At 31.7% G+C, this 26,082-nt stretch overlaps 1 protein-coding gene across 1 annotated transcript in view; it reads right to left on the bottom strand.

Moving 5' to 3' along the window:
* Nucleotides 1-5,348: 5,348 nt before the first annotated feature.
* Nucleotides 5,349-26,082, bottom strand: part of LOC143057417 (zinc finger protein castor homolog 1-like) — a 37,736-nt gene continuing 17,002 nt past the window's right edge. Inside the window, exons 3-10 of the mRNA XM_076230721.1 lie at nucleotides 16,600-16,744; nucleotides 15,309-15,561; nucleotides 14,587-14,803; nucleotides 13,543-13,692; nucleotides 12,051-12,732; nucleotides 11,630-11,752; nucleotides 10,689-10,806; nucleotides 5,349-7,693 (exon numbers count right to left, since the gene is read on the bottom strand). Coding sequence (XP_076086836.1) covers nucleotides 5,564-7,693; nucleotides 10,689-10,806; nucleotides 11,630-11,752; nucleotides 12,051-12,732; nucleotides 13,543-13,692; nucleotides 14,587-14,803; nucleotides 15,309-15,561; nucleotides 16,600-16,744 — 3,818 coding nt within the window. The 3' untranslated portion in view covers nucleotides 5,349-5,563. The remainder of the gene's footprint in view (nucleotides 7,694-10,688; nucleotides 10,807-11,629; nucleotides 11,753-12,050; nucleotides 12,733-13,542; nucleotides 13,693-14,586; nucleotides 14,804-15,308; nucleotides 15,562-16,599; nucleotides 16,745-26,082) is intronic.

The following is a 26,082-nucleotide window of genomic DNA, read 5'->3' as shown; positions in this document are numbered from 1 at the left end:
CGCGAACCAAGATGGCCGACATGGCTAAAATAGTACATAGGGTAAAATGCAGTTTTGGGCTCTATCTCTGAAACCAAGGCATTTAGAGCAAATCTGCTGTGGATAAAGTTGTTCATTAGGTTAAGATCTATATGCCCTGAAATTTTCAGACCAATCGGGCAACTTGTTGTTGGGTTGCTGCTCCTAAATTGGTAATTTTAAGAAAGTTTTGCAGCTTTTAGGTATTATCTTGAATATTATTATAGATAAAGATAAACTGTAAACAGCAATAATGTACAGCAAAGAAAGAGCTACAAATAAGTCAACATGACCAAAGTGGTCATTTGACCCCTTAAGGAGTAATTGCCCTTTATAGTCAATTTTTTACAATTTTTTATAAATTTTGAAAATTTTTGTAAATTTTAACAAAATATTTTCCACTGTCACATTCTGGGCCAATTTCATTAAAGATAGCGATAATTGTAAGCAGCAAGATTTTTCAGTAAAATTAGATCTACAAACACATCACCAACACCAAAACACAATTTTGTCATGAATCCATCTGTGTCCTTTGTTTAATATGCACATTAACCAAGGTGAGCGACACATGCTCTTTAGAGCCCTTTTATTATGGATATGGTGATGTCAGTCACATTGGCAACGCCTCACATTTTTCTTACCCTATTGGAATCTGCTTACCCTGTCGGAGCACCTGATATCACCCCCTGTTTTTGGTGGGGTTCATGTTAGTCAGTCTTTAGTTTTTAATGATGTCTTTTGTATACTGTTGTTTGTCTTTTGTTCTTGTTCTTTTTGTTTTTTAACATGGCGTTGTCAGTTTATTTCCCACATGTAAGTTGAATGCCACTTTGGTATCTTTCACCTCTCTTATTATCTATTTTTAAAAATCTCACCACTCTGACTATTATGGAAAAGTTGTGGGTAATCCTACCTTAACATATATATCTTGAAGGAATAAAGGCCAAATAAACTAGTAACAAACATATAAATTTAATTCCACAACCCTGGCTGTTATGGAATGTCTGTTTAATAACAAAGAAAACTCTGTTAGAACTACAATGGTTTGTTTACACTTCTATGAAAACAAAAACAGGTCTATATAACTTTCTCATAACATTTAAAATAGATACAAACAAAATGCCCTCTCACACAAAATTAATGGTGGTTTTGTAATATGCAACTGTTAAAATGGCTTAATTTGGTATGAATGAGATATTCCTCTCACAAACAATTTGTGACAACAATGGACTTTCTGTAATTACATTAATATATTTTTTTTAATATTTCATTTTGATATACATAACAGATCTTTTGATGCTTTGGATGTAAAATGCATAGTCTATTGAGATAAATGTATGACATATTTCTCTTTGACTTTCTTAACATATTTTAACTTTAAATAGGAAAAGCATCTATTGGAGTTATTTCATTGTTTAATTTCAGTATTTTTAAGAAACATCTCTGAAGAATGTCTGTAATTTTTTTAGTTATGGAATGCAAAGGAAAATATGTCAAAGATCATCATAAAATGAATACACACATACATTAGTTCAAACACTTTGTAACTAGTACTAGTCAAACGCACCCTTCAACACAAACAATTATTAATGTAGAGTTATATTACATGTATAGCCACAGTCTTAATAATAAACAAATATTGAATTTAAAATCAGCAGTTTCTTTCCCAAAGTTCTTTAAATAAGCATCTAAGAACAATGCATTGGCAGAATGGTAATACAGTGTAACCTGCCTAATCTGATACCTGAGTATTCCCAGTGATATGGATTGCCTTAAGTTAGTGGAGAATAAAGGCTTTTTCCCATGGAGAAAAATCCCAATTTGAAAAAAAAATGGCTTTAAATTATTCCCAAAAAGACATCTTTTTTCCCAAACAGTGCAGTCTCAGTAGTTTTTGTGCATGAATACAAACCGAAAAACACTCATTTAAACAATTTCCTTGCCTAAAATGACTATACATGCACATTTGAGGCTCTATTTATGTTTTATCACTGACAAAGTGGGGTCTTATTTTAAAGCAGGGTTTGACTCTTGAAAATGGGTCTGTAAATTGAAGTTTTAGTCAAATTTATGGTTTATTTTAAATTTCCCAATAGATGAAAATGATGCATATTTTCCCAATAAAAAAGGGCAGAGGTAGTTTTGAAAAAAGCCAACAATATCACTGAATTCAAACATCCTGCATTAACCGACACATTTCCGTGGTCCCAAAATATGCCTATCCTTGCAGAAAAAAGCTGAGTATTTGGACATCCTGTTTAATCCTACATTATTTTCTGGTCCCCCAGTGTGTCAGATTACACTGGTTACACTGTAATACTTAGCATCCTGTTTAATCCTACATTATTTTCTGGTCCCCCAGTGTGTCAGATTACACTGGTTACACTGTAATACTTAGATATCAAAAGATATAAAACAATAAAGTTAGCAGATTGTGATACTTTTGTTCAATCTATTGTCTTTTTAGTCCATTTATGTATCTTTTAAACATTGCAAATTGGAAAGTCAATTTATCCTATTATTGTATAGCAATATAATATTTCCCACAGAACGTAACCAAAAGTTAGCGTGCAATAAATTCTAATATTGCACTAGTGCAATAAATCTTCAAAATTTATGACGTCATCAACGTTTAAATCTTAGTTTAAACCAATTTTTACTTTCAAATATTATATTGCTATACAATAAAAGGGTTATTGCATGAATATTGGGGAATATTGTCCCTCGTAGAACATATATTGCACTAGCAAGCTCGTGCAATATAAAATTCTACTCGGGACAATATTCCCCAATATTCATGCAATAACCCTATATTATCATTTTAATTTGTTATATATTGATTCAAAGCAATATGAAATAAGAAGTGGTATGATAGCCAATGAGACATTACTCTCCACCCAACATGTTTTTACTAGACATTTTCATCTTTTTTAAAGTAGCTTACATTTCATATAAACAAACATTCATATATTTCAATCTATTTATAATACCTCAATATATCCAGACTCTTTGTGTCTTATAAATAACTTTGAATATTTACATATATATTAAGCCATATGAAAAATGTTTTTAGATAAATTCCTATTTTTCTATATTTCATTCTTTTCTCTGCTTTCTTTCTTTTTTTACATTTACATGCCTTTCTTTGTATGCAATCCTCAAACATTTGAGAATGATTTTATATACAGGGAATGTTTCGTGTGCAGGTAACATCCATTACATTATATTCTTCCTTGCATACATGTAATTCATGTAAAGCAAAGATTCCTAAGCACTTAAATATGGTGTAAAAATCAAGATTTTTCATATGGCCTAACTTCAAATGAAACATCTCTCTCAAATAAATGAGAAAAAAATGACGATAGAATTATAAACCTCTCCGCAAATTTGCTAACTTTAACTACAGCACAAACAAATTTTTTGGTATAGAAAATAAATATTGAATTCTTTAATACTGTGTAAAGTATAGAGTGCAATAAATAAACATATAAATCAACAAACAAACAAATAAATACTGGCATCATACAACAGACAACAATAAATAGAATACATATTTCTCTAAGGTCCCTCTTTTGGTCAAAACAGTAGAAGTGAGGTTTTTTATTTCAAAAGAATAAAAAAATATGGCGTATAGATCAACATTTGAACATGAAATTCAGGCATGGATCTGGACTTTCAATCATAAATTTTAGTCGGTACTCAGGATTTAAAATTTATGCCGGAAAACAACAAAACCCTTTTTAATTGGTTGATATCTGAGTAATAATCTTCTTCAACAGTTTTATGACTGTTAACCCTGGCCTTGCAGTCAAAAAACTTAAGAGCACAATTATTGTACTCAGATTTAGAAATCAACCAATCAAATTATTGGATTTAGTGTTTTGAGCACAAATTTTGTACTCCAATTACTTAGTAAAGTATTGAGACTGATTGCCCAGGACTTGTAAAAATAATTTGCTGAAAGTTACCAAAATCAAAATTTAAGTTCAGCACTAGCAATTATGGGTGTTATGGAAAGGTGGTAACCGTAAGGCAACAAAAACCCACTTATCATTTATTCGGCCTAAATTGGAGAATACATTTACATAAAAGGTGGTTAATTGGGCAACTATAAATTTACAACGCTTTACATAAACTTCTTTGCAAGTGCATATATAATTTGATGTGACATGGTTAATTATAATATGAATTTGGAATGTATGAAGAAATATTTTTTGGAACTTGGAGCATGGGTCACTTGTCTATTTGATTTGTGCAAAATTACTCAAACAAAATGTTTTGTTGAGGGCGGATCTCACTGTGGTTGTTGAACTAGAAGTCTCTTTCTACTCATTAACATTTATTTTAATAAAAAAAAAGCCTTTTAAAAGAAACATATACTTTATTTTTTACATACACATGGGACTTGACGATTTGACAAATACTGATTTTATAGAATACTGCATATAATTATATTTATATATCTGTTTTATCTATGGAAATAAAGGAAGTGAAAGTTTCTTTTTAATATTCATCACTGCAATCTATATTTGGAAATATTTACAAAGAATATAAATTGGTTTTCTGAATATTTAATAACCCATTGAAAGAATGACATCATTTCTCCAAAAAAAACAAAAAAAAACAAACTCAAAAACTGCATCATTTAAAAAAAAAATCTTTGTAATATAAGAAGAATTCTCCCCACACGTAAACAATATTTTTTGCAATAAATATAAATTTTATATATGATATTAATTTTGGAAAAAATATTTATCACTGTAAAATAAATCTGAGCAAAGACTTACAATTTTAAACTATGACTATAGATCTTTTTAAAAAGATAGACTAGAACTCATGACAATAAATACCTTAAAACTAATATATGTTTAAATGGAAAATTTTAAGATTACCTACAATATTTCATGGGTTGAAAAAAAAAAAAATCTACAGGTTATACAAAAAATTCTGGAATGTTGGTATTATAAATACTTCTGTGTACAAAAAATAATTTGCAAAATATATGAATATCTGAATATGATGATTTCCCATTCTGTGTAAATATAAAATTGGAATGTGTCATTGAAAAAAAATATCTGAATACAAATTCATTTATTTTGTGGATACTAATTTTCATGGATTGATGAATGGAAATTTTATATTGGGCAATTATGAAATCTGCATAGAAAAATAAAAATTTGTTTAACAATCCATGAAAATAGGTACCCCATGATGATCCACATTACTTTGTGCATATCAATATTTATCAGCAGTCATCACAGAATGAAATAATTGATAAAAAAAAAAATGAGAAAGACTTAAACAGGAATTTGCATAAAAGATTCAAGCAGTTTTGTGAAGTGCACTTTTTTGTGTAAAAAATCGCATAAAATGACAATATGCCACATGAAATTAAAGAAATCTGGAATGCTTAAAACAAAAATAAACAGAAAACTACATCTGATAAAATGAACAAGAGATAAAGTTCTCTATAAAAAAAATAATCAGAGTGTTTTTTTATTTAACAAACAAACAAGTACACCTGATACATGAACAAGAGTTATCTCTAAAAAGATTCATCAGCGTGTTTAAGTTTATGTGAGGCCATCTGTGCTGGTCCCAACACTCCAAAGTTACAACCTGACTTCAAGCAATGATAATGACTCTGTTTGCCAGAATACTGACAAGCAAAGAATTTACAATCTTCCGTGATGCCGTACTTGTGAAAGCCCTGAGAGTTAATACTTTCCATTTTTGCATGGTTTTTACGATGAGTGAGTACCTTACTAGAATCGGTACAACTATAGTCACATTTGAGACAGTGAAAGTGAGATGCTTTTCCTTCATACTCACACGACGAGCGATGACAGTCCTGGTTCATGCGGTATTGCTGCATTTCTCCACCGGTCAGACTGTCAATCCTTTCGTGTCGTAACGTATGCTGAATGAGACGAGATCGATCACTGAAACTATAACCACAATCCTCCCTAGCACAATGAAAATGAGTGATCCCTGATCTATAGGCACATTTGGCATACCCACAATCGTCTTTAAATTTTATACGTATGTAACCATTTGGGATGGAATCATCTTTTAGTCTTTTGGGACTCACACTAGTCCTCTTGGTTTTTGTTACCATGACAGTTGTATCAACAAAGTCCAGATTCTTTGGTGCACTGCGTTTACGACCAGACCATTTACTGAGATCTTGAGCTTCATTCTGATCGAGATCATCGCTCTCGTTTTCCAGTTCAGAAATGACGAGTCTCCCCTCATCCTCATCATTTGAATTCTCATTCATGTCTGTGACCTCATTGTGAGCTTTTTGAGCTTTAGCTATCATGGTAGAAAATATATTTGGGTTCAGATTAAGTGATGATTCAGCATCCTCTGTATTTTCTCCATCTTCCAAACTGGGAGCCGGTTCAGTTTTGATAGGAGTAACATTCCAGTTCATGTTCTCCGGTTTTGGAGCAATGTTGACTAGTCCATGTGCAATACCTTCAGTTTTGGCTAGTTTAATCCCATGTCTGCTAACATGAGCACGTAGTCGAGCCGGATCAGAAAAGGCCTGATTACATTCAGTACAATGATAATGGTCCCTTTTCTTCAATTTACAGAAAGGACGGCCACAGTTTTGTTGAGCTAGAAAATGCATGGTGTTTCTAAGTAATGGCCATGATACTTGCGGAGGCATGTTATTGCCCTTCTGTTGTAGTAGTAAAGTCAGAGGTGCCGCAGCTAATGGTGTTATGGTACTGGTTACAGTTGGAGATTGAAGTTTTACTGCAGACTGAAGCGACACAGAGTTTCCTATACCAGGAGATAGTAATGGTACGCCTGATAATGCAAATGTTGGAACAGCAATCGGAGTAAAAGTTGTAGACGATGACAGTCCACCAGAATATGAAGATGAGACCATTGGTTGTACGGAAATGACCGAGGACATCTGAATACCTTCACCTTTAGAGAGACCAGATAATGGGTAGAATGTACCCGATGTTTTTATCGTGGGGCTATGAGCGATAGCTTTGGGTACAACAGACGATGTTGGTACATCTGGAAGTGGTGATGTTTGAATAACAGTGCCCATTTCTGACGCTTGATGTTTCTTGTCGTGTTGAAGCATGGTGCTATGTCTTACGAATGAGTAATCACACTTAGGACGAACACAATGAAAATGTCTATTAGCTTTGTTATTGTGACAGTGTGGTCTACGACAGTTTACATTCCGATCAAAGAATTCAAATCCCTCCATGATATTTACAAAGCTATGGAAGTCTTTGGCATGAAGATTGAGAACATCCATTCTGTCCGTAGCCTGATGACACCGTGGTCGAGCACAGTGGTAGTGCTGTTGCAGCCGATATATACAAAACTCATCGGGACATATATCTCCTTGCTTGAAAATTTTGAACCCATTGATAGCTTGCGGTATCCCATAATTATCGACCTCAACGCCTTTGGTTGATTCTTCAATTTCTTCATGAGACAGTTCTACTTTGGGTATGATTGGGATATCATTCTTAGGGTATTTAGGTGGACGCCCTCTTCTTTTCGGAGATCCGTCATCATTTTTGCAGTTAGATGGTCTATAAGATTTACCAGCGGAAGCTCGTGCATACTCGTGTATTCTGTAATGTTCTAGTCTACCAAAGGTAGGACCTGAATGAGGCACTACATGGGAACATCCAGTCTGCAAGATAGAAATTCATAACACTTTATAAACACATAATAGTAATTTGAACCTTCTTACAATTATCTGGTAAAGACATTTGTGACATAATCAATTTTAAAATACAATACATGTTTGAAATCTTTTCCACTGATCAAAATCTTATTACCATTTAGTGGTAAAACACAAGTTCTGTTTCTAGGCTGCTGAAACTCTATATAGTCTAGTTGTACTTTTTTTTTCTCTGATGAAACTAGAGGCTCTAAAGAGCCTGTGTCGCTCACCTTGGTCTATGTGCATATTAAACAAAGGACACAAATGGATTCATGACAAAATTGTATTTTGGTGATGGTGATGTGTTTGAAGTTCTTACTTTACTGAACATTCTTGCTTCTTACAATTATATCTATAATGAACTTTGCCCATTAGTAACAGAGAAAAATATTTGGTAAAAATTTACATAAATTTACCAAATTAATGAAAATTGTTAAAAATTGACTATAAAGGGCAATAACTCCTTAAGGGGTCAATTGACCATTCAGGTCATGTGGACTTATTTGTAGATCTTACTTTGATGAACATTATCGCTGTTTACAGTTTATCGCTATCTATCATGTCTATAATAGTATTCAAGATAATAACCAAAAACAGCAAAATTTCTTTAAAAATTACCAATTGGAGGGCAGCAACCCAACAACCGGTTGTCCTATTCATTTGAATATTTCAGGGCAGATATATATTGACTTGATTAACAATTTAACTCCTTGTCAGATTTCCTCTAAATGATTTGGGTTTCAGAGTTATAAGCAAAAAACTACATTTTACCCCTGTTCTATTTTTAGCCGTGGTGGCCATCTTGGTTGGATGGCCAGGTCATCGGACACATTTTTCAAACAAGGTACCTCAAAGATGATTGTGGCCAACTTTGAATTAATTTGGCCCAGTAGTTTCAGAGGAGAAGATTTGTGTAAAAGATAACTAAGATTTACGAAAAATGGTTAAAAATTGACTATAAAGGGCAATAACTCCTAAAGGGGTCAACTGACCATTTCGGTCATGTTGACTTATTTGTAAATCTTACTTTGATGAACATTATTGCTGTTTACAGTTTATCTCTATCTATAATAATATTCAAGATAATAAACAAAAAACAGCAAAATTTCCTCAAAATTACCAATTCAGGGGCAGCAACCCAACAACAGGTTGACCGATTCATCTTAAAATTTCAGGGCAGATAGATCTTGACCTGATAAACATTTTTACTCCATGTCAGATTTCCTCTAAATGTTTTGGTTTTTGAGTTATAAGCCAAAAACTGCATTTTACCCCTATGTTCTATTTTTAGCCGTGGCGGCCATCTTGGTTGGTTGACCGGGTCACGCCACACATTTTTTAAACTAGATACCCCAAAGATGATTGTGGCCAACTTTGGATTAATTTGGCCCATTAGTTTCAGAGGAGAAGATTTTTGTAAAAGATTACTTAGATTTATGAAAAATGGTTAAAAATTGACTATAAAGGGCAATAACTCCTTAAGGGGTCAACTGACCATTTCGGTCATGTTGACTTATTTGTAAATCTAACTTTGCTGAACATTATTCCTGTTTACAGTTTATCTCTATCTATAATAATATTCAAGATAATAACTAAAAACGGCAAAAATTTCCTCAAAATTACCAATTCAGGGGCAGCAACCCAACAACAGGTTGACCGATTCATCTGAAAATTTCAGGGCAGATAGATCTTGACCTGATAAACATATTTACCCCATGTCAGATTTCCTCTAAATGCTTTGGTTTTTGAGTTATAAGCCAAAAACTGCATTTTACCCCTATGTTCTATTTTTAGCCGTGGCGGCCATCTTGGTTGGTTGACCAGGTCACGCCACACATTTTTTAAACTAGATACCCCAATGATGATTGTGGCCAAGTTTGGTTCAATTTGGCCCAGTAGTTTCAGAGGAGAAGATTTTTGTAAAAGTTAACGACGCCGGACGACGGACGACAGACGACGGACGCCGGACGCAAAGTGATGGGAAAAGCTCACTTGGCCCTTCGGGCCAGGTGAGCTAAAAAATGTGTTTTTTTCATTTTCCCTGAAGTAAAATTGTTAGCTCTTTCATTCTCTCAGATGTAAAATTGTGTATTTTTTCATTTTCCTTTGCAAACAATGATTTTGCGAGTTATAAAATACATAGAGAGTTAATGCTCTATTCTTTCTTAAAGGAGTAGGTTCAGTAAGACCCCTTTTTGGCCCCAAAATATAGCAGTTTTACAAAATTGTTAAACTGTAAACTTTTAGTTATTATTTGGAAAGAAGAATGCTTCTGATACCTAAATATGGGCTGTTTTTGACAATACAATGCACATATATCGGGTACTAGCATCATTAAGTCATGCTAAATTACTGAAATCTTCACAATTTTAGCATTTTAGTTAAATTTTAGACGGTTTCCATCTTAAATGAAAGTGGCCGCATTTGTGTTCATTCTTGATATTGAAATGTAAGTTGTATTTGATGATAATACATAACATATATAAAGGTTGAGGATGAACACGGATTTTCATTTTTGACAAAAACCATGTGAAAAGTGACATTTTTTGGCATATTTGATAGATTTTTCATATTTAAGTTAGAATCGGAGCGTTTTTAATGAGTAAATCAGTTAAAATCTTTCACATACACTAATTGAATCAACTGAAATAGACACTTAAGTGTTTAAAAAGGGTCTAAAATATTTCGTCAGATGAACTTGAAATTTGAGGCCAAAATCGTCCCGGACCTACTCCTTTCATTTTCACTCTGTGACTAAACCCACTCCCCCCCAAAAAAAATCCATCATTCTGTAACATAACAAAATTGCTCAAAGCAAAAATCTACAGAACAACTTTAATTTAACATACTGATGTTTTATAATTAGATGCTATTTGTTGCCAAATAAAATCCTAATCAAATAACTGTATGATTAAATATATCAAATGTTCTTGTAAAAAATCAAAGTAATAGACAAACTTACCCAAATACAATGATAATGTTTTTCCTTCAGATTGAATTCACACCCATCAGAACACATCTCTAACTGTTCATACGTAGTGTAAGCTACTGGGGTGATACGATCTTGTAATTCATGGAACCTGTAACGTATTAAACAGAGTAAATAAAAGTCAAATACAAACACCTATATAGTGAAAGCCATGAATCCTATATTTTAATGTTTATTCATATTTATTCATGGGATACCCATTTTCATTCATTTTGGGGTATAAAGAAGCTATGAATTTAAATGTTCAACAAGAATGTGTCTTCAGTACACGAATGCCCCACTCGCACTATCATTTTCTATGTTCAGTGGACCGTGAAATTGGGGTAAAATCTCTAATTTGGGATTAAAATTAGAAAGATCATATCATAGGGAACATGTGTACCAAGTTTGAAGTCGATTGGACTTCAACTTCATCAAAAACTACCTCGACCAAAAACTTTAACCTGAAGCGGGACAGACGGACGAACGAACGAACGGACGGACGAACGAACGAACGGACAAACGGACGCACAGACCAGAAAACATAATGCCCCTCTACTATCGTAGGTGGGGCATAAAAACATACACATTTTCTGTAGGCTTGTATAGTTTTAACAATTTCTGCAGGAACAGGTTATCAAAAATTTTAAATTAACAAAAATTAATTCACCAAAATAGATGGAATCCAATTAAGCCTTAAAATTGGTACAACGCTCATTCAAACATATTGTAAGAGACTTCCCTTAAAATCTAAACAAAAAAAGTTTCGGTAGTGTTTTATTTATGATTAGCAATCGTATTCATTGCAGTAATTCAAAATATTGATATTCCTAGAATTCAATATGTCAATGTAAATTCATAAGTTTTAATAGGTTAGCTTTGAAAATGACTAATCAAACTTGTTACTTTTCAAAAAAATCCCAAAATATACATACCTAGCATGCTCTCTTACACCGTCTTTGGACTTGAATAGAACCAAACATCCCTCAACTTTACAATGGTAATGGTCCTTATATAAATACTGACATCTGGAGTTACACGGGTCATTGGCTGTATATCTGTAAATATTTATATATTTATTCAGTTTATGATAATATATTGAGCCTTTCAATTGTAATGAAAAGTTTAAAAAATAAGTATTATTAAATAGGTAAAAAATACAAATTCTCAAAGACTAATTTTCTTTCTTTTCTTTTTCTTTTTCTATTCCTATTTCATTATTTTCTGTAATAAAAGTTTTTGAATGGTTGTGGATCAAAATACTGATTTTTTTTTATGTATGAGTAAAATTTAGAAATTTTACAATTTAGAGTAACTTCCCCTCCCCTGCTAAAATAACACTAAGAATTTATTTACCTTATGAGGTAGCTTTTCCATGACTCGTCTTTTTCTCTTTTATCATGAGTCCTCCCTGACATTGGAGGTAAGAGATGTTGAGGTGCTATAGAGGTGGTCATGTACACAGGTTGTTTATTTTGAGGAAGAGGCACTGAGAATTGAGGTGGTTTTTCTACTGGTTTCATATCTGAATCATCAGCAACAGATGGAATAGGTAAAGTCAGGGAACTGTTCAACTGGTCCCCTGATATTTTAGTCCCATACTCCTCCACTATAGAAGATGACTTTTCTGTCAGTATAGCATTTTCTTCAATGACTGAAGACTCGTCATTAAAAGATTCTGATTCTGATTTAAAGCTCATTTGGTCCGACATGCTATCGTCCTGCAAGTTGTCAAATTTAAATCTCTTTGAATCTCCAGAGCTGGGGCTGTCTGGGGCCTCTCTTTTGATTGTCACCGGCAGCAACATCGACTCCTGCATAACCTGAGGGGTAGGTGGGAAACTGTCATTCATCGAGTCCATGGAGAGATCCTGTTCTGAGTAAATCGTTGAGTTATTCATTGAGTTATCTCCCATGGGGTCCATCATGTCCTGACTACCATCTCTGTATTTCTGGTATGCTGTCTCAAACTCTCTTCTTTCATGCTTCCTCTTGTGAGAATAAAGCTGAGCAGTAGAATGAAGTACATAGTTGCAAGCTGAAAATTAGAAAGATATTTTTTAACAAATCATATACAGTGAAACCTGATAAAACCGAACCCTGAATAAACCGGAAACCTGTCTAATCCAAACTTGTTCTGAAGACCAATCATATCACATTTTATGCATTGTGAACCTGATCAAACCGAATACCTGCCAAAACCGAACAAAAGCTCAAGTCCCGAAAGGGTTCGGTTTAGTCAGGTTTCACTGTACATACATTTACCTATTTTGACAAGTATTTTTACCAAAGAAAACTGATTAACTTTTCTTTTTTTTTTTCAATCTTAAACTTCCATTACAACAAAATATCGATATTCTTTCTATAGATGTAAATGTATTTAATTCAAAAAATATTCTGAAGAGTTATTGAAAATCTCTTGAAAACCAAATCTTCTTTCCTGATTTAATTCAATCAAAATGGAATAAAAATCATTTCTACTCAGTAATTTAAAATCTGAGTCGTTTTTATCTGTTGTTAAATAAATGGATTAAGTGCAGTAAAAATTTCTGAATTACTGTATTCAAAACCTGGTCTAATAAAGTAGGTCTCATTGGGGTCTAAGCGTGACGCGGGATTGCCGATTTTTTGTAAGCGTGACATGTGAAAGTCAAATTATTGTGTCGGGAAAACAGGAAATGAGGTCTAGCGGGACCCGGGAAATGACAAAAAAATGATAATTGCTTACGTACATAGTGTAAGCGGGATACGGGAAATCGGACAAAACAGTAAGCGGGATCCGGGATCCCCCCCAAGGAGACCCCCAATAAAGTACAATGCAAAATATAACTAATTTTAGAATACTAACATCCATACACACCTTGTCTAATACAGTGTATGTGGTTGCTGACTTTTGAGTAACGACATCCATGGTATCCACAGTGTTCATACTTCATAAACTTTTTGAATCCATCTTTAGCTAATACTTCATCTTTCTGATGGTATGTCTTGTGTTTCTCTACAAAAAACAGAACATAAATATCAAAATCTGACATTCTATTGCAAAATTAAGCATCAAATTATGTAAGAGAAAAAAGATTTTTTTATTTAGGCTTTTAGATTTTCTTAATTTTCTTTTATTTACATACACCATAAACCTACTTGATGTACTTAAATTGACTTTTAAAATTGTGTCTAAACTTTTTTTCTGATGTTTTGCAAATAGAATATGTTTCAACTAAACTAATTTTTTTTACATGTCCAAATATAAATATAATTTGAGTTATCTCCCCTAGACAACAATGCCTACAATAACATATCAATTATTATCTCATTCAATTTTCAAAACATTTGGCAACTTTTTTAAATGGCATATTATCTCCTAAAATATAAAACACTTCTCTCATTGTTATTCAAACTACTTTTAAATGTGACAACCCCCTTTTTTTTACCCTTTTTTTATATCTAAAATGTTATCACATCAGGTTCAAAATGTTTACAAATATATCTTTTGAGACAGGGTAAATATAAGAGATGAAGGTCAAAACTTGACATCACAGTATGAAAAAAATTTAACAAAGTCAAAGATAGAATGGTTGCAAAGTGATGACTAGAAATAATATTTTGTTTTAAATAGTACAGCATATTTGAATGCAAAGTATCAATTTACCCATATCAGCCTTGTTTTTAAATGTTAAGTAATCAATTTACCCATATCAGCCTTGTTTTTAAATGTCAAGTTATCAATTTTCCCATATTAGCCTTGTTTTTAAATGTAAAGTTATCAATTTACCCATATCAGCCTTGTTTTTAAATGTAAAGTTATCAATTTACCCATATCAGCCTTGTTTTAATGTAAAATTATCAATTTACCAATATCAGCCTTTTTTTTAATGTAAAGTTATCAATTTACCCATATCAGCCTTGTTTTTAAATGTAAAGTGACATCCCGATCTACGACAATGGAAGTGAGTAGTTCTCTGTCCATAGAAGGAACATGTGGGCGTCCCACAATCCTCTGTGGCTCTAAACCTCTGGAACCCTTCCTGTATGATGGCAGAGTCTTTACGATGATAGTTGGCATGCATCTGTACATCTGATGTACTGATGTAGACTTTATCACAGCAATCCTGAAAATATACAAAAAAACTATACTTTGAGTTATCTCCCATGGACCTTGTCATAAACATCTTGTAAATAAGAGTCTAGAAACTTAGGTTTTTCAACTCCAAGGAACAGATGTCATTAGCTGTATTTAGCACAACTTTTTCAGAATTGTTTGCTTACATTGCTCTTTGACTTCATGTTTCATTTTGTCTTTAACTTATGAGTCTTTATATGAAGAGGAAATGCTCCTCTGTTGTTACAAATAATATCTGGAATCTTTGATGAGGTTTTTTTCACATCTTTTCCTTTTCTTTTATTTCAAGAATTGTTTTAAATGTTTTGATATAATTGTCATTTCATAAATAGAATGTATTTTTGCATAAAAAAATGATATATAATAAATGAAACAATATCTTATATTTGTCAAAAAAAAACATTAAGTTTTTCTTTTATTATTTTCATTTTCAAAACTTAGCAACTGATCCCGTTTGTACCATTTTCAATACTTATATATGTAAACTGTCATACCTGAAGGCAATGGTAATGGGTCTGTCGTCCATTATGTGTACAGGACCCAAACTTCTGACTGCAGTCGTCAAGGGGACTGTATCTCATGAAGCCATGTTGTAGAGACTCTTCTCGTTTCCTATGCCACTTGTAGTGACGGACCATCTCCTCTTTCTTGACAAACACTCTGAAGTTACAGTCCATACAGTGGTAATGCTCCCGATATCCCAGATCTTTACAGTACTTAACTTTACAGTCAGTTCCATTGCTAAACCTGATGAATATAGATATCAAACATTAAACACATTTCATTTCCAATTTGGAGACCTTGTGGGGCTTACAAGTTACATATACATGTTAGAAATTACGTAATGATATAAATAATCTCAAAAATTTATTTTGAATGAGGTATCTCTTCAGTCATCAATTTCATGTATGTAATGAATAATTTTCTGATTTTATTTTGATGATTTAAGTCTTGGATTCTGAGACTTGAAATTTTTAATAAAAATAATAAATAATTTCAGATATGTTCAGGAAAAAGATATTTCAGTAAAAATATATGTGACATGTATAATCATTATAATATGCTTGATTTTTATTTCTGTAGATTATTACTGACTGAAAAATGTCTGAATCTGAAGGATAAAATCAAATCTCAAATATATACTTTGAGGCAGTTATTCCCCCTTTTATTCATTAAATGTACAGATAATGAATAATTGGATTAGTTTTTATATTGTCATTCTTATAGTATCTTTCATAAATTATCACTTTTTATGACTTGTTTCAATAGATGACCTGTTTAACCTTGTCACACGTTTATGTGACTGTTCCAAACCAGTAAACCACGACACTGATTGGCATATATGTCATTTAATGGGTTAAGTCTATGTCAGATCTTTGATAGACTTTATTTAATATATTCCTGACTTTTTTTTAGACTTGGTCAATTTATAATTAGGCTGTGATTACAATTACTCATTTACCAACTAATTTATTTGAATGTCTAAAATTCAATTATTTTAAAATCTGTATATAATTTAAATCCTGTTTTTTTTTTTTTTAACCCTGGTTTACAATTAATTTAACAGTAACAATTGTTTTCAAACTAATTCTTGTGATATTTCTTTAAAAAAGATTGAGTTATCTCCCATTAATCACAGCATCACATAAAATTTTTATTCTAGATCTTGTTTTTTTCCACCGTTTTACAATTAATTTTACAATAACAGTTGTTTCCACTCTATAAAAGTTGTAATGCTTTTTTTCAAATATAAAATGTTTGAGTTATCTCCCATTGTTTACATACCTTTTAAGATATTTAGAATATTCAGCCAAACCATGTTTGACAGAGCTGGCTGAGAGTGGTGACTTAGATATTGTGGCTAGCGGCTTCACTGATGTAAATTCCTGTGGTAGACTAGTGGTACTGTTCAAATTTAGTGGCTTGATCCCTGGAAATAAAAATATTAAGAGGTTAAAAGAATAGCAAAAACAATTGACATGTATGTACTATCATAATTGTCTCTACAATACAAGTAAAATGTTGTATGAGTGCCAATGAGAAAACTCTCCATCCAAGTCTATAAGTCATAATGTTGTCCTTTTTTTTTAACCCCAAACTCTTTATAATGTACTTCAACAAGGCCCATAAATAAAAATGTCTACTCCAAAAGTTAGGCAGAACATTAAACATGGTCTTTCATTTTAATCAATTCCCATGCATCTACAATATGTAAACTTAAATGATTTCTTGCTTAATCAAGGAAGTCATTAAGCTTCTATAAAGTATATCAGCTTCTAGGTAAACATTTCATATAAAAAAAAAAAATAAACAGTTTTATTAATACACACTAACAAATGTATACACTTTTTTGCAAGTAGAAATATTCCTCCCAGTATCTTTTACATTCACACATATCAATGTACCAACAAAATACACCCTTACATTAGGTAAAACCCTATGTGTTAAAATGTTAAATAAAATATCATATATACATGGAAAGATGAATCTGGACATCAGATGCATTGCTGTTTCAAAATTGTAAGCCATCAGAGAAAACTACGACAGGTGCTTTCGAAATACACATGAGCTCTAAATACGCATTAAAAACAATAGAAATTCTTCTTGTCAATTAATTTTCAATTAAGCAGGTTATATAATTTAATAAATTGTGCATAAATTGCAGGAATAAACAATTACGTGTCTTGTTTATTTTGGGTGTAAAATTTTAAATGTCAACATTTGCATGTGAAATAATATAAAATTTATTCATATAACAATGGTTGCGTTGTCAGGACCTGTAATTTTTCAATATATGATGATTTTAACTTCAAAACTGTCGCATTTCCTACATAAATTTCAAATTCAGAATTAATTAATTGAAATTAATATTAAAATGTATCAACAGTGAAATATTCTGTCATCCAAAGTCATGCATGCACATTTGACTGAAATTTATTTTTAAAAAGAAGAAAAAATTGGATGTAGGGAATTATGCAAAATCTATATTTAGATATTTTTTTATTTATTTGCAGACATGCTTAATACAACAAAGTTTATATGATACCATTTGAAGTTAGGTCGCAATGTCTAAATGTAATTATAACATGGTATTATTTATAAAGAAAATTTCATATAAAAATTGTTATAAATGCAGATTTTTTAATAAAATCTTTTCTTGTTTGAATTGTATTACATTTGTCGTTTCTGGGTCTTGAATGGTTTTGGTTTTGCTCATTGTTGAAGGACATTTCCTCACCTGTAGTTGCTTATTTCTACATCATTTGGTCTCTGTCAGCAAGTTGTCTCATACCAAATCTTCTTATTTTTATTTGGAGCATTTAAATGTTTATGCTACATTAGCCTTATTTACTTATGCTTTTTTCATATATACAGTTTAATAACAATGAGAGGATAGAAACAATCTTAATTACAGCATTGAAATATAAGGTTTTGAAAGCTAAGACGTCATATTTGCTCGGTCAACAGGTTCAACACGGAAAACAAAAACCATTATCTCCAAAATTGAAAATTTTAATTTTGAACTATTAATTAACGATCATGAGTCAGAAAACAATGGAAATAAATTAACAGCTCATTTATTGTTTTAAAATTAATTTGTGATCTGCGGCCGTGACAGAATTATTGCAAACAAATGACAACATCAGAACGAGTCCGCATGACTTCATACTTAAAACTACGAGAAGTTAATAAATTGTCCTTAATGTAAATTTCACCAATTAAGTATTCTACAGGGCACCAGTGCATGATATGTTTTAATTTAAAATGTCTTCAAATTTACGAAAATGACAGAATTTCATCACAAATTTGCATTTTCAAGTGAAATTTAAAGGAAGTAAAGATAGTCTTTTGACACAAATTATCTTTCATAAAATTCAACGCTTTAAGTCCAATAGTTGACAAGTCCTATTGTTTTTGCAAAAAAAGTTGTTTAAAATTCTGAAATAGTTTCCTCTGCATATTGTTGTAATTAAAATGACAAACAAACTAAAATAATAACATTTTTAACATAATTTGGTTGCAAAACAAAATTCTTGGAATCTTTTACGTAAACATTTGAGAATTAAAAATATATCATGCTATAAATGTCGTCCTAAGCATGCATAAAATATATCAAGCTTTTGTTGTTTTGTATACGGATGAAATGTTTGCTGCTGAACATTAAAATAAAACAATCAAGCAAATGAGTTGATATTGAGACTGTCTACAACACTCGTACATTTTAAACTAACAAGATATTAATTTATTGGATATTTTTGTTGTCATGAAATATTTGCCACTGGATGTTAAGTAATCAACAATTCAATCTTTAATAAAAGCTGATTTATGCAGAAACAAGATATAGAATTTATGCATGCATTTATTAATCCAAATCAGAAAAAAATGACTGAAGTTCATATGATATTATAATGCAACTAAGATTAATATCTCACTGGAAAACAGTTGCTACATCATAAAAATTATGTCTCTGGTAGATAGTTGTTTCATTGGAAATCCTACAACACTTCTTATTCTTATATTTAAAGTCCATCATGATGGTCACTAATTGTATCCCTGTCATCTCATAATATGGTCACCTCAATGTGGATAATTCCTTTTTGATGTTGCAAAATTTAAATATCAACTCTCCTATACGGTGAACTTGACCGCTGTCATTGAACCTGCTTATAGCAGTCAAGCTCTTCAGATGGACAAACATAGGGCAAAGATTAATAATTGATTTTTGATTTTTGGTGTGTCACTTTTAAGCACTGCATTTAGGTTATTTTATGGCGGCCAATTTTTTTTTTGTGGAGGAAACCTCAGTGCCTGGAAACCATGACCTTCGACAGAAAAACTGACAATCCTAGTCAATTAAGATTGGAGTCGAGTGCACCTAAAGATTTATGAAATAAGTTGCAAGATTCATGCTTTTTAAGGTGTCTACATGTGCTATGTCCTTACTATGTTGTAACCTTGACCTTAAAACTGTTATGATATTTCCCCTGTCTGATTTGTGCCTGTATAAGATAACCACTAACAAGGTTCCGGTCGGGGACATGTTCAGGCAGACATGTTCAAGCAATATGTGGAAGGGTCAACTTGAATGAACAGTCAATTTTCAAATACAAAACTCAAAAATGCAGAATGCACAAAGAATACTCCTTCAATCAAAATAACTCTTTTTTCATAAAATGATTTAATTGAGGATAACTCTTTCAATTAAACAGAATAAGGAAAGGAAAGATAACTCTATGCATCTCCAATTATTCATTGGTTGAGACAAGAACAATTAAAATCTATGTCAACTACAATTTAACAGTTTTTTTATTAGCCTCTTGAAATGACTTAGTGTCCATTTTATCTAATATTCATTTGTCAATCTGTGAGTGGGTATTGTCTAACTTTTCTTTTGTATTTAAAGTCCGAGTGAAATAAAATGGCACTAAAGCTTGCAAGAATTAATTCCAATTATTCACAGTTTTCCCCTTAGGAGAGATCAGCACTTTTAAAGACATGAAATTTTATCAATTTTTATCAATAATAAATCGTGTAAAATGTCAAGTTCCACCTGTTTATCAAATTCACTTTTCACATTTTAAATTTTATAGAATCCAGGCAAAATACAGCAATGTCGATAATTTATCTTAAATTTCACCTTCGAAACCATGATAATTCTTGAGAAGGGACGCAGCTGACAAAATCTTACCAAATTACCTAAATTTCATATTATATACATTTGGTCTACATGTTTACCATGTCAACTTTGCAATTTTATCAAAACGTCACTTGGCAAAATCCCCATAATCTACTTTTGAAAATAAAGTCATAAATTTGCTGGAGTTATAATTTATCTACTTTATTCTTTTAAAAGATTTATAAATGAAACTGCTTCAAAATAGAAATTCTACTTTTTAACCATTTTTTTTTTTACATATTATATGTTTATTCATGTTTGCTTTTAAATAAACATCTCTTTTGTAAATTTACAATTCAACATGTTTTTGAATATAAATCTTTTTAACATCATAATTCAAATTAAAATATATTTATTCGAAATTCTATCATGATAAAATGAATATTTAGCCTCAATCCTTGATTTTCAATAGAAAATCTATTTCATTTCGAAGTGAAAAAAACAAATTAGAAATGCACGACTTTGTCACAAAATCAATCAAAAAACTTAGGCACCATTTTCCCCACGTCATTTGTCCCAATACAAATTTTTGATGTAAAACGAATAAAAACACTTTTGTCGTTCCTAGCAATGAATACACAGAAATTCAATGTTCTAAAATATTATATTTACGATATCCTCTCAACCTTTGAAACGTAACAAGTATTTATCTTTTAGGGACTATAAAAATATAGATAAAAACATTCAATATGTATGTAAAACAAGTCTAGATCTGTGATACCACAAAGTTCGGTTACCATAACGTTCAGGTAAAAAAACGGGACAATTAAAGAATGATTATAAATCTCCCACTGTTACTATAGTACATCATATATATAATAACATATATGACAAAATTTCTAACAACTTAAGATTTTTAAAATGAGAGGGGATGAAGGCTTTACAAAATCCCTGAGGTTCTTAAAGGCTAATTAAAAAAAAGATGATAATATCAGATATGAATTGTTTAATTGAGTGTTTCTAAACAGTAGTTAGGGGAACTTCCTTATTTTAAGCACTTATGGTCACATAAAATTAACAGGGGAGGAGGGGGGCACAAAATTTGGGGTGCTGCAAGATTCTGAGCATGAAAATTTAATAACATCAACATCTGTTGAACTTTGATCATGGGACAGTAGTCTCATGGGCAATCATACCACATCTCCTTATTTCATATAGAGGGTGCAAATAAACAGGAGGGTGCTAATAATAAAAATACCAGAACTGATTGTTTTCGGATAGACTTAAATTAACCCAATGTTTCGTTACAGGGGTTCAAATTTAAAAGTTACACTAGTAAGATCTAGTGAGGACTAGGACCATGTAAATTTCAAGTTAAAGGTCCACCTTAATTGGTCAAAGATCTTGTAAAGAGTAATCAGTATCAAAAGTGGGTCATTGACTTTTATTATTCATTATGAAAATTTTCCTCCCAGAAAAAAATAGCACCTGGACCTCGGACCCATACTAATTTGAAAAAAGATGTTAACAATTAAAGGACAAATGATTTGAACCACAAAGTATTAATGATATTTATTACTTGATCATGTTGATACTAGTAACCACAATATTAACACTCTCTCTGTTAACTTTGACAAGGACTACAATACTTTATTTTTACTTGAGTATTCTAAGGTGAAAGCAGAGTGGATATTAACATTGCTAATGTCAGAAATTGTGAAAAGATGATCTATATCAGCCGATAATTAATTCTTTAAAAATGTGTTAAGACAAAAATTTGAGAAGGGAAACAGAGAATGTGTCAAAGAGACTTTTCATCAATAAAAGTCATTTGGAAACTGTAAGTTTTCCACCAAGGGCCTCTAGATGTCTTTTCTTATGTTACAAGACTTCTTAAATTGTTTCACAACAGCATTTATTTCATTTTCTTGTAGATGTTAAACAAGAATGTGTCCAAAGTACACGGATGCCCCACTTGCACCCCACTTGCACTATCCTTTTCCATGTTCCATGGACTGTAAAAAATGGGTAATAATCTAATTTGGCATTGAAATTAGAAAGATTATACTATAGGGAACATCTGTACTAAGTTTCAAGTTGATTGGACTTCAATTACATCAAAAACTACCTTGATCAAAAACTTTAACCTGAAACTCCCACTTTCATTTTCTATGTTTAGTGAACCGTGAAATTGGGGTCAAAAGTCTAATTTGGCTTTAAAATTAGAAAGATCATATCATAAGCAACAAGTGTACTAAGTTTCAAGTTGATTGGACTTCAGCTTCATCAAAAACTACCTTGACCAAAAACTTTAACCTGAACAGACGGACGGACGCACTGACGCACAGACGGACGGAGGCACAGACCAGAAAACATAATGCCCCTCTACTATCGTAGGTGGGGCATAAAAATGTCTTAAATAAAAATAACCAACCTTTATTTTTTTACCTCCTACTATTTGCAGGACCAAATGAACATTTTTCATTTCTACTCTAAAATTAATGATAAATTTCTTTTCTATTTAATTTCAATAAATACCTTATAAATTAAAGAACATGTGTTCATCAATTTTTTTTTAATTTTCATATTTTATGTAAATGTCATGAATGTGGTGTTAAGATAATTATCAAAATTTCCCCCAAAATGATATAACTGTCACAGAAATATGTGATGATTACTCATTGTTAAAAATAGGATTAAGAATTAAAATGAAAAAATGTTATATATAGTGGAAAATTTACTGAGGGATTTATTTTTTTGCTTATTTAGCATATTTAAAAAATCTTCTGTGGTTAATTAATGCCTATCTTCTGATCAGGGACATAAAAAGTTCAAGATCTTTCATAGGTTTGTACCAACTGTAATTGGAGTGGTACCCAAGAAGTAAGTTTGAACCAGAAGTGATATGGACCAAGATGAAGTGCACCAATTACTCTTTTTTCAGAAACTGAAAATATCATTCCACAGATTTTGGCAAAGGATTCATTTTTTGTCCAAAATGGGTTTTTTTTTAAACTGCAAAATTTCCAACATAATCAATGACCAGTCTTTTGAATAACAATATTTTGCCCTTAATACTTCAAAAGTGGCATATCAAGCACTATCAATTCCCAGAAAATTATGCTAAATTAACCCTTACATTGGTGCCAGTTTTATTCTGTATTTGAGAATCAAGACATGTATATGTATGCAAGCTCAAATTTATTTATTTTTAAATTGAGCTAACATAAGGGATCAAATAATGCAAAAATTTGGTGTATAACCAAAATAGCATACTTCATCAACATCAACATCACCAGTCTAATCAAACTTTTACAAAATCTAATAAATTGCAGAAAATTTTCTTTTTTTCTTTTTTTGCTATAACATCAGATTACAATTTCAACAATTTTGTTTCTAATATTCAAACATGCTCTGCATGTCAATAAAACACAGAAAAATGTATAAAATGTATATTATTTTAATGTTTTGGTAACCATTAATGAATTTTTCATAACAGGTAATAATTTATTATTTATTTGACATAATTCAATGGAATTCCAAGGTTTACAAAAATCTTTTGTTTTTTATCTGTTTTTCTACCTGGCAATAATTGAATAATAACTTCATGATCATAATTAACTTAATCTATAAAACTTATAAAAATTTCATTCACAAAGAACAAAAATGCTCAATATTAGCTGATAAATAAATCATACGTTAATATAGATTTTCAGCGAAAACTTCTAACCTTCGTAAAACAAACACTTCTTTGGAAACTTATGTACCGTGACCGCCAAACATATCTTTGTTACCGTAGCAACACTTAATAATGTGAGAAACCATTATACTATTAATTGAGATAGTACTGATATATATACCTGGACTGTCAGGTAATTACAAAAGTACACAAATCCATTTATTGGTAAAATTTACTTTTAAACACTCCCAAGCCCATAACTCTCTGCATTATCTTTAATAAAAGGAATCGGCAATTATATGAATAAACAACTATTGATCACTTTTGTAAAATGGAACAAAAACGAAATTACCAAGAAAACAATACGTATCTATGACATATTCTGGTTAAACTGAATAATTTATTAATAAAAGCAGGTATTTTTCGATTATTGCCATTTTCTATCTTTTATGGATTCCCCCACCTTGAGTTGTCATGGTAACTAATCAATCAAATATTCTGCTGTGAAATAAAAGTTTTGTGTCCCGTTTACAGATGAGAAAATCCATGTTTTTTTATCACCGATTGCTTGGATACCTTGGCATAAACTTTGACGAACCATGCTGAGAACTATGCATAACTTAAAGTCTTCCTTGTCTTTTGTCGAGGAGGGAAAAAAACTCTATAATTAAAGAACTGCATATATAACTCAAAAATGATTCTACACTTAAGTAAAAAAAAAGGTTTATTATAGTATAAAGAAATTTCGCTTTACTGCATTCAGTATCGTTAAATGCAAACTTATAAACCTTTTGATTTTTGTATTTTTTGCTATTATGCAATTGGAATCAATTTTAAATTTGAACATGTTACTAAGTTCTAGAATAAGTGAAAACAGGACTAAAAAACTGTGCAGGGAACCAACCATTTGTTTGCTTGGGGTCAGATTCTTGGATTGCTCTTAACTTGCTTATATACATATTTCATCAAAATGTTCTTCAAACTATGTTTAAATTTTCAAATACCACCATAAAACACATTGGATTTAAACTAGCACGATTTAATTGCCAACAGTTCGATTTTAAAATCTATTTTGATTATAAGCACCACAGAGAATGAGATACAGGACTGTGGTACCATGGCAGAGGCGGATTTAGGCCCTGGGCCCCCCCTTTTTGGGAAAAAATTTGGTTGCTTATATAGGGAATCACTGAAGCATGACTGGAGTGGGACCCCTCTTAGGTCAGTCAGTTGGCCCCCACTAATGAAAATTTCTGGATCCGCCACTGCATGGTGCTTATAAAAAGGCCTTGGTAATTTTTGGGGCCCTTATATGGCTTACTGTTTATTCAATTAGGTTCTGTGTTGAAGACTAGTATATATTTGTTTAGGGGCCAGTTGAAGGACGCCTCCGGGTGCGGGAATTTCTCACTGCATTGAAGACCTGTTGCTGACCTTCTGCTGTTGTTTTTTTTTTCTATGGTTGGGTTGTTGTCTGAGTCTCTTTGGCACCTTCCCCATTTCCATTCTCAATTTTATTTGGCCTATAATGGTTTACTTTTATAAATTGTGACTTGGATGGAGAGTTGTCTCATTGGCACTCATACCACAGCTTCTTAAATCTACTTGAAAGAACACTACCATATATTGCCGAAGTATATGTTACTGTGAGGTCAAGAAAATAACTGAAATCAAGCCTGTGGTCATAAATTGTTTTAGCTAGTATTTCGCAATGAAGTCAGGACTTATGGAACAGCAAGGACTGTAGAAGCTATAGTAATTTATAATTTTTCACCAGACTCCTTTACTTTTCAATTGCTGGTGTATAAGTTTTCTTAATGAACATTGGTGCACTTTTACAAGAAGATATATATTAAAGTATAATGTCTTTTGACAACTCGTGAAGGAAAAATACTTAAAATTGACTTTTGAACTGATAAAATCTGATCTCTCTTTCAACTCTGATTAAAACAGACACAATTGACAATTCTAT

This window comes from Mytilus galloprovincialis, chromosome 13 (genome assembly GCF_965363235.1).
Source record: "Mytilus galloprovincialis chromosome 13, xbMytGall1.hap1.1, whole genome shotgun sequence".
In the NCBI taxonomy this organism is placed as follows: Eukaryota; Metazoa; Mollusca; class Bivalvia; order Mytilida; family Mytilidae; genus Mytilus; species Mytilus galloprovincialis.
Note: the sequence above shows the minus strand (reverse complement) of the source record. Positions and strands in the feature narration are given on the sequence as shown.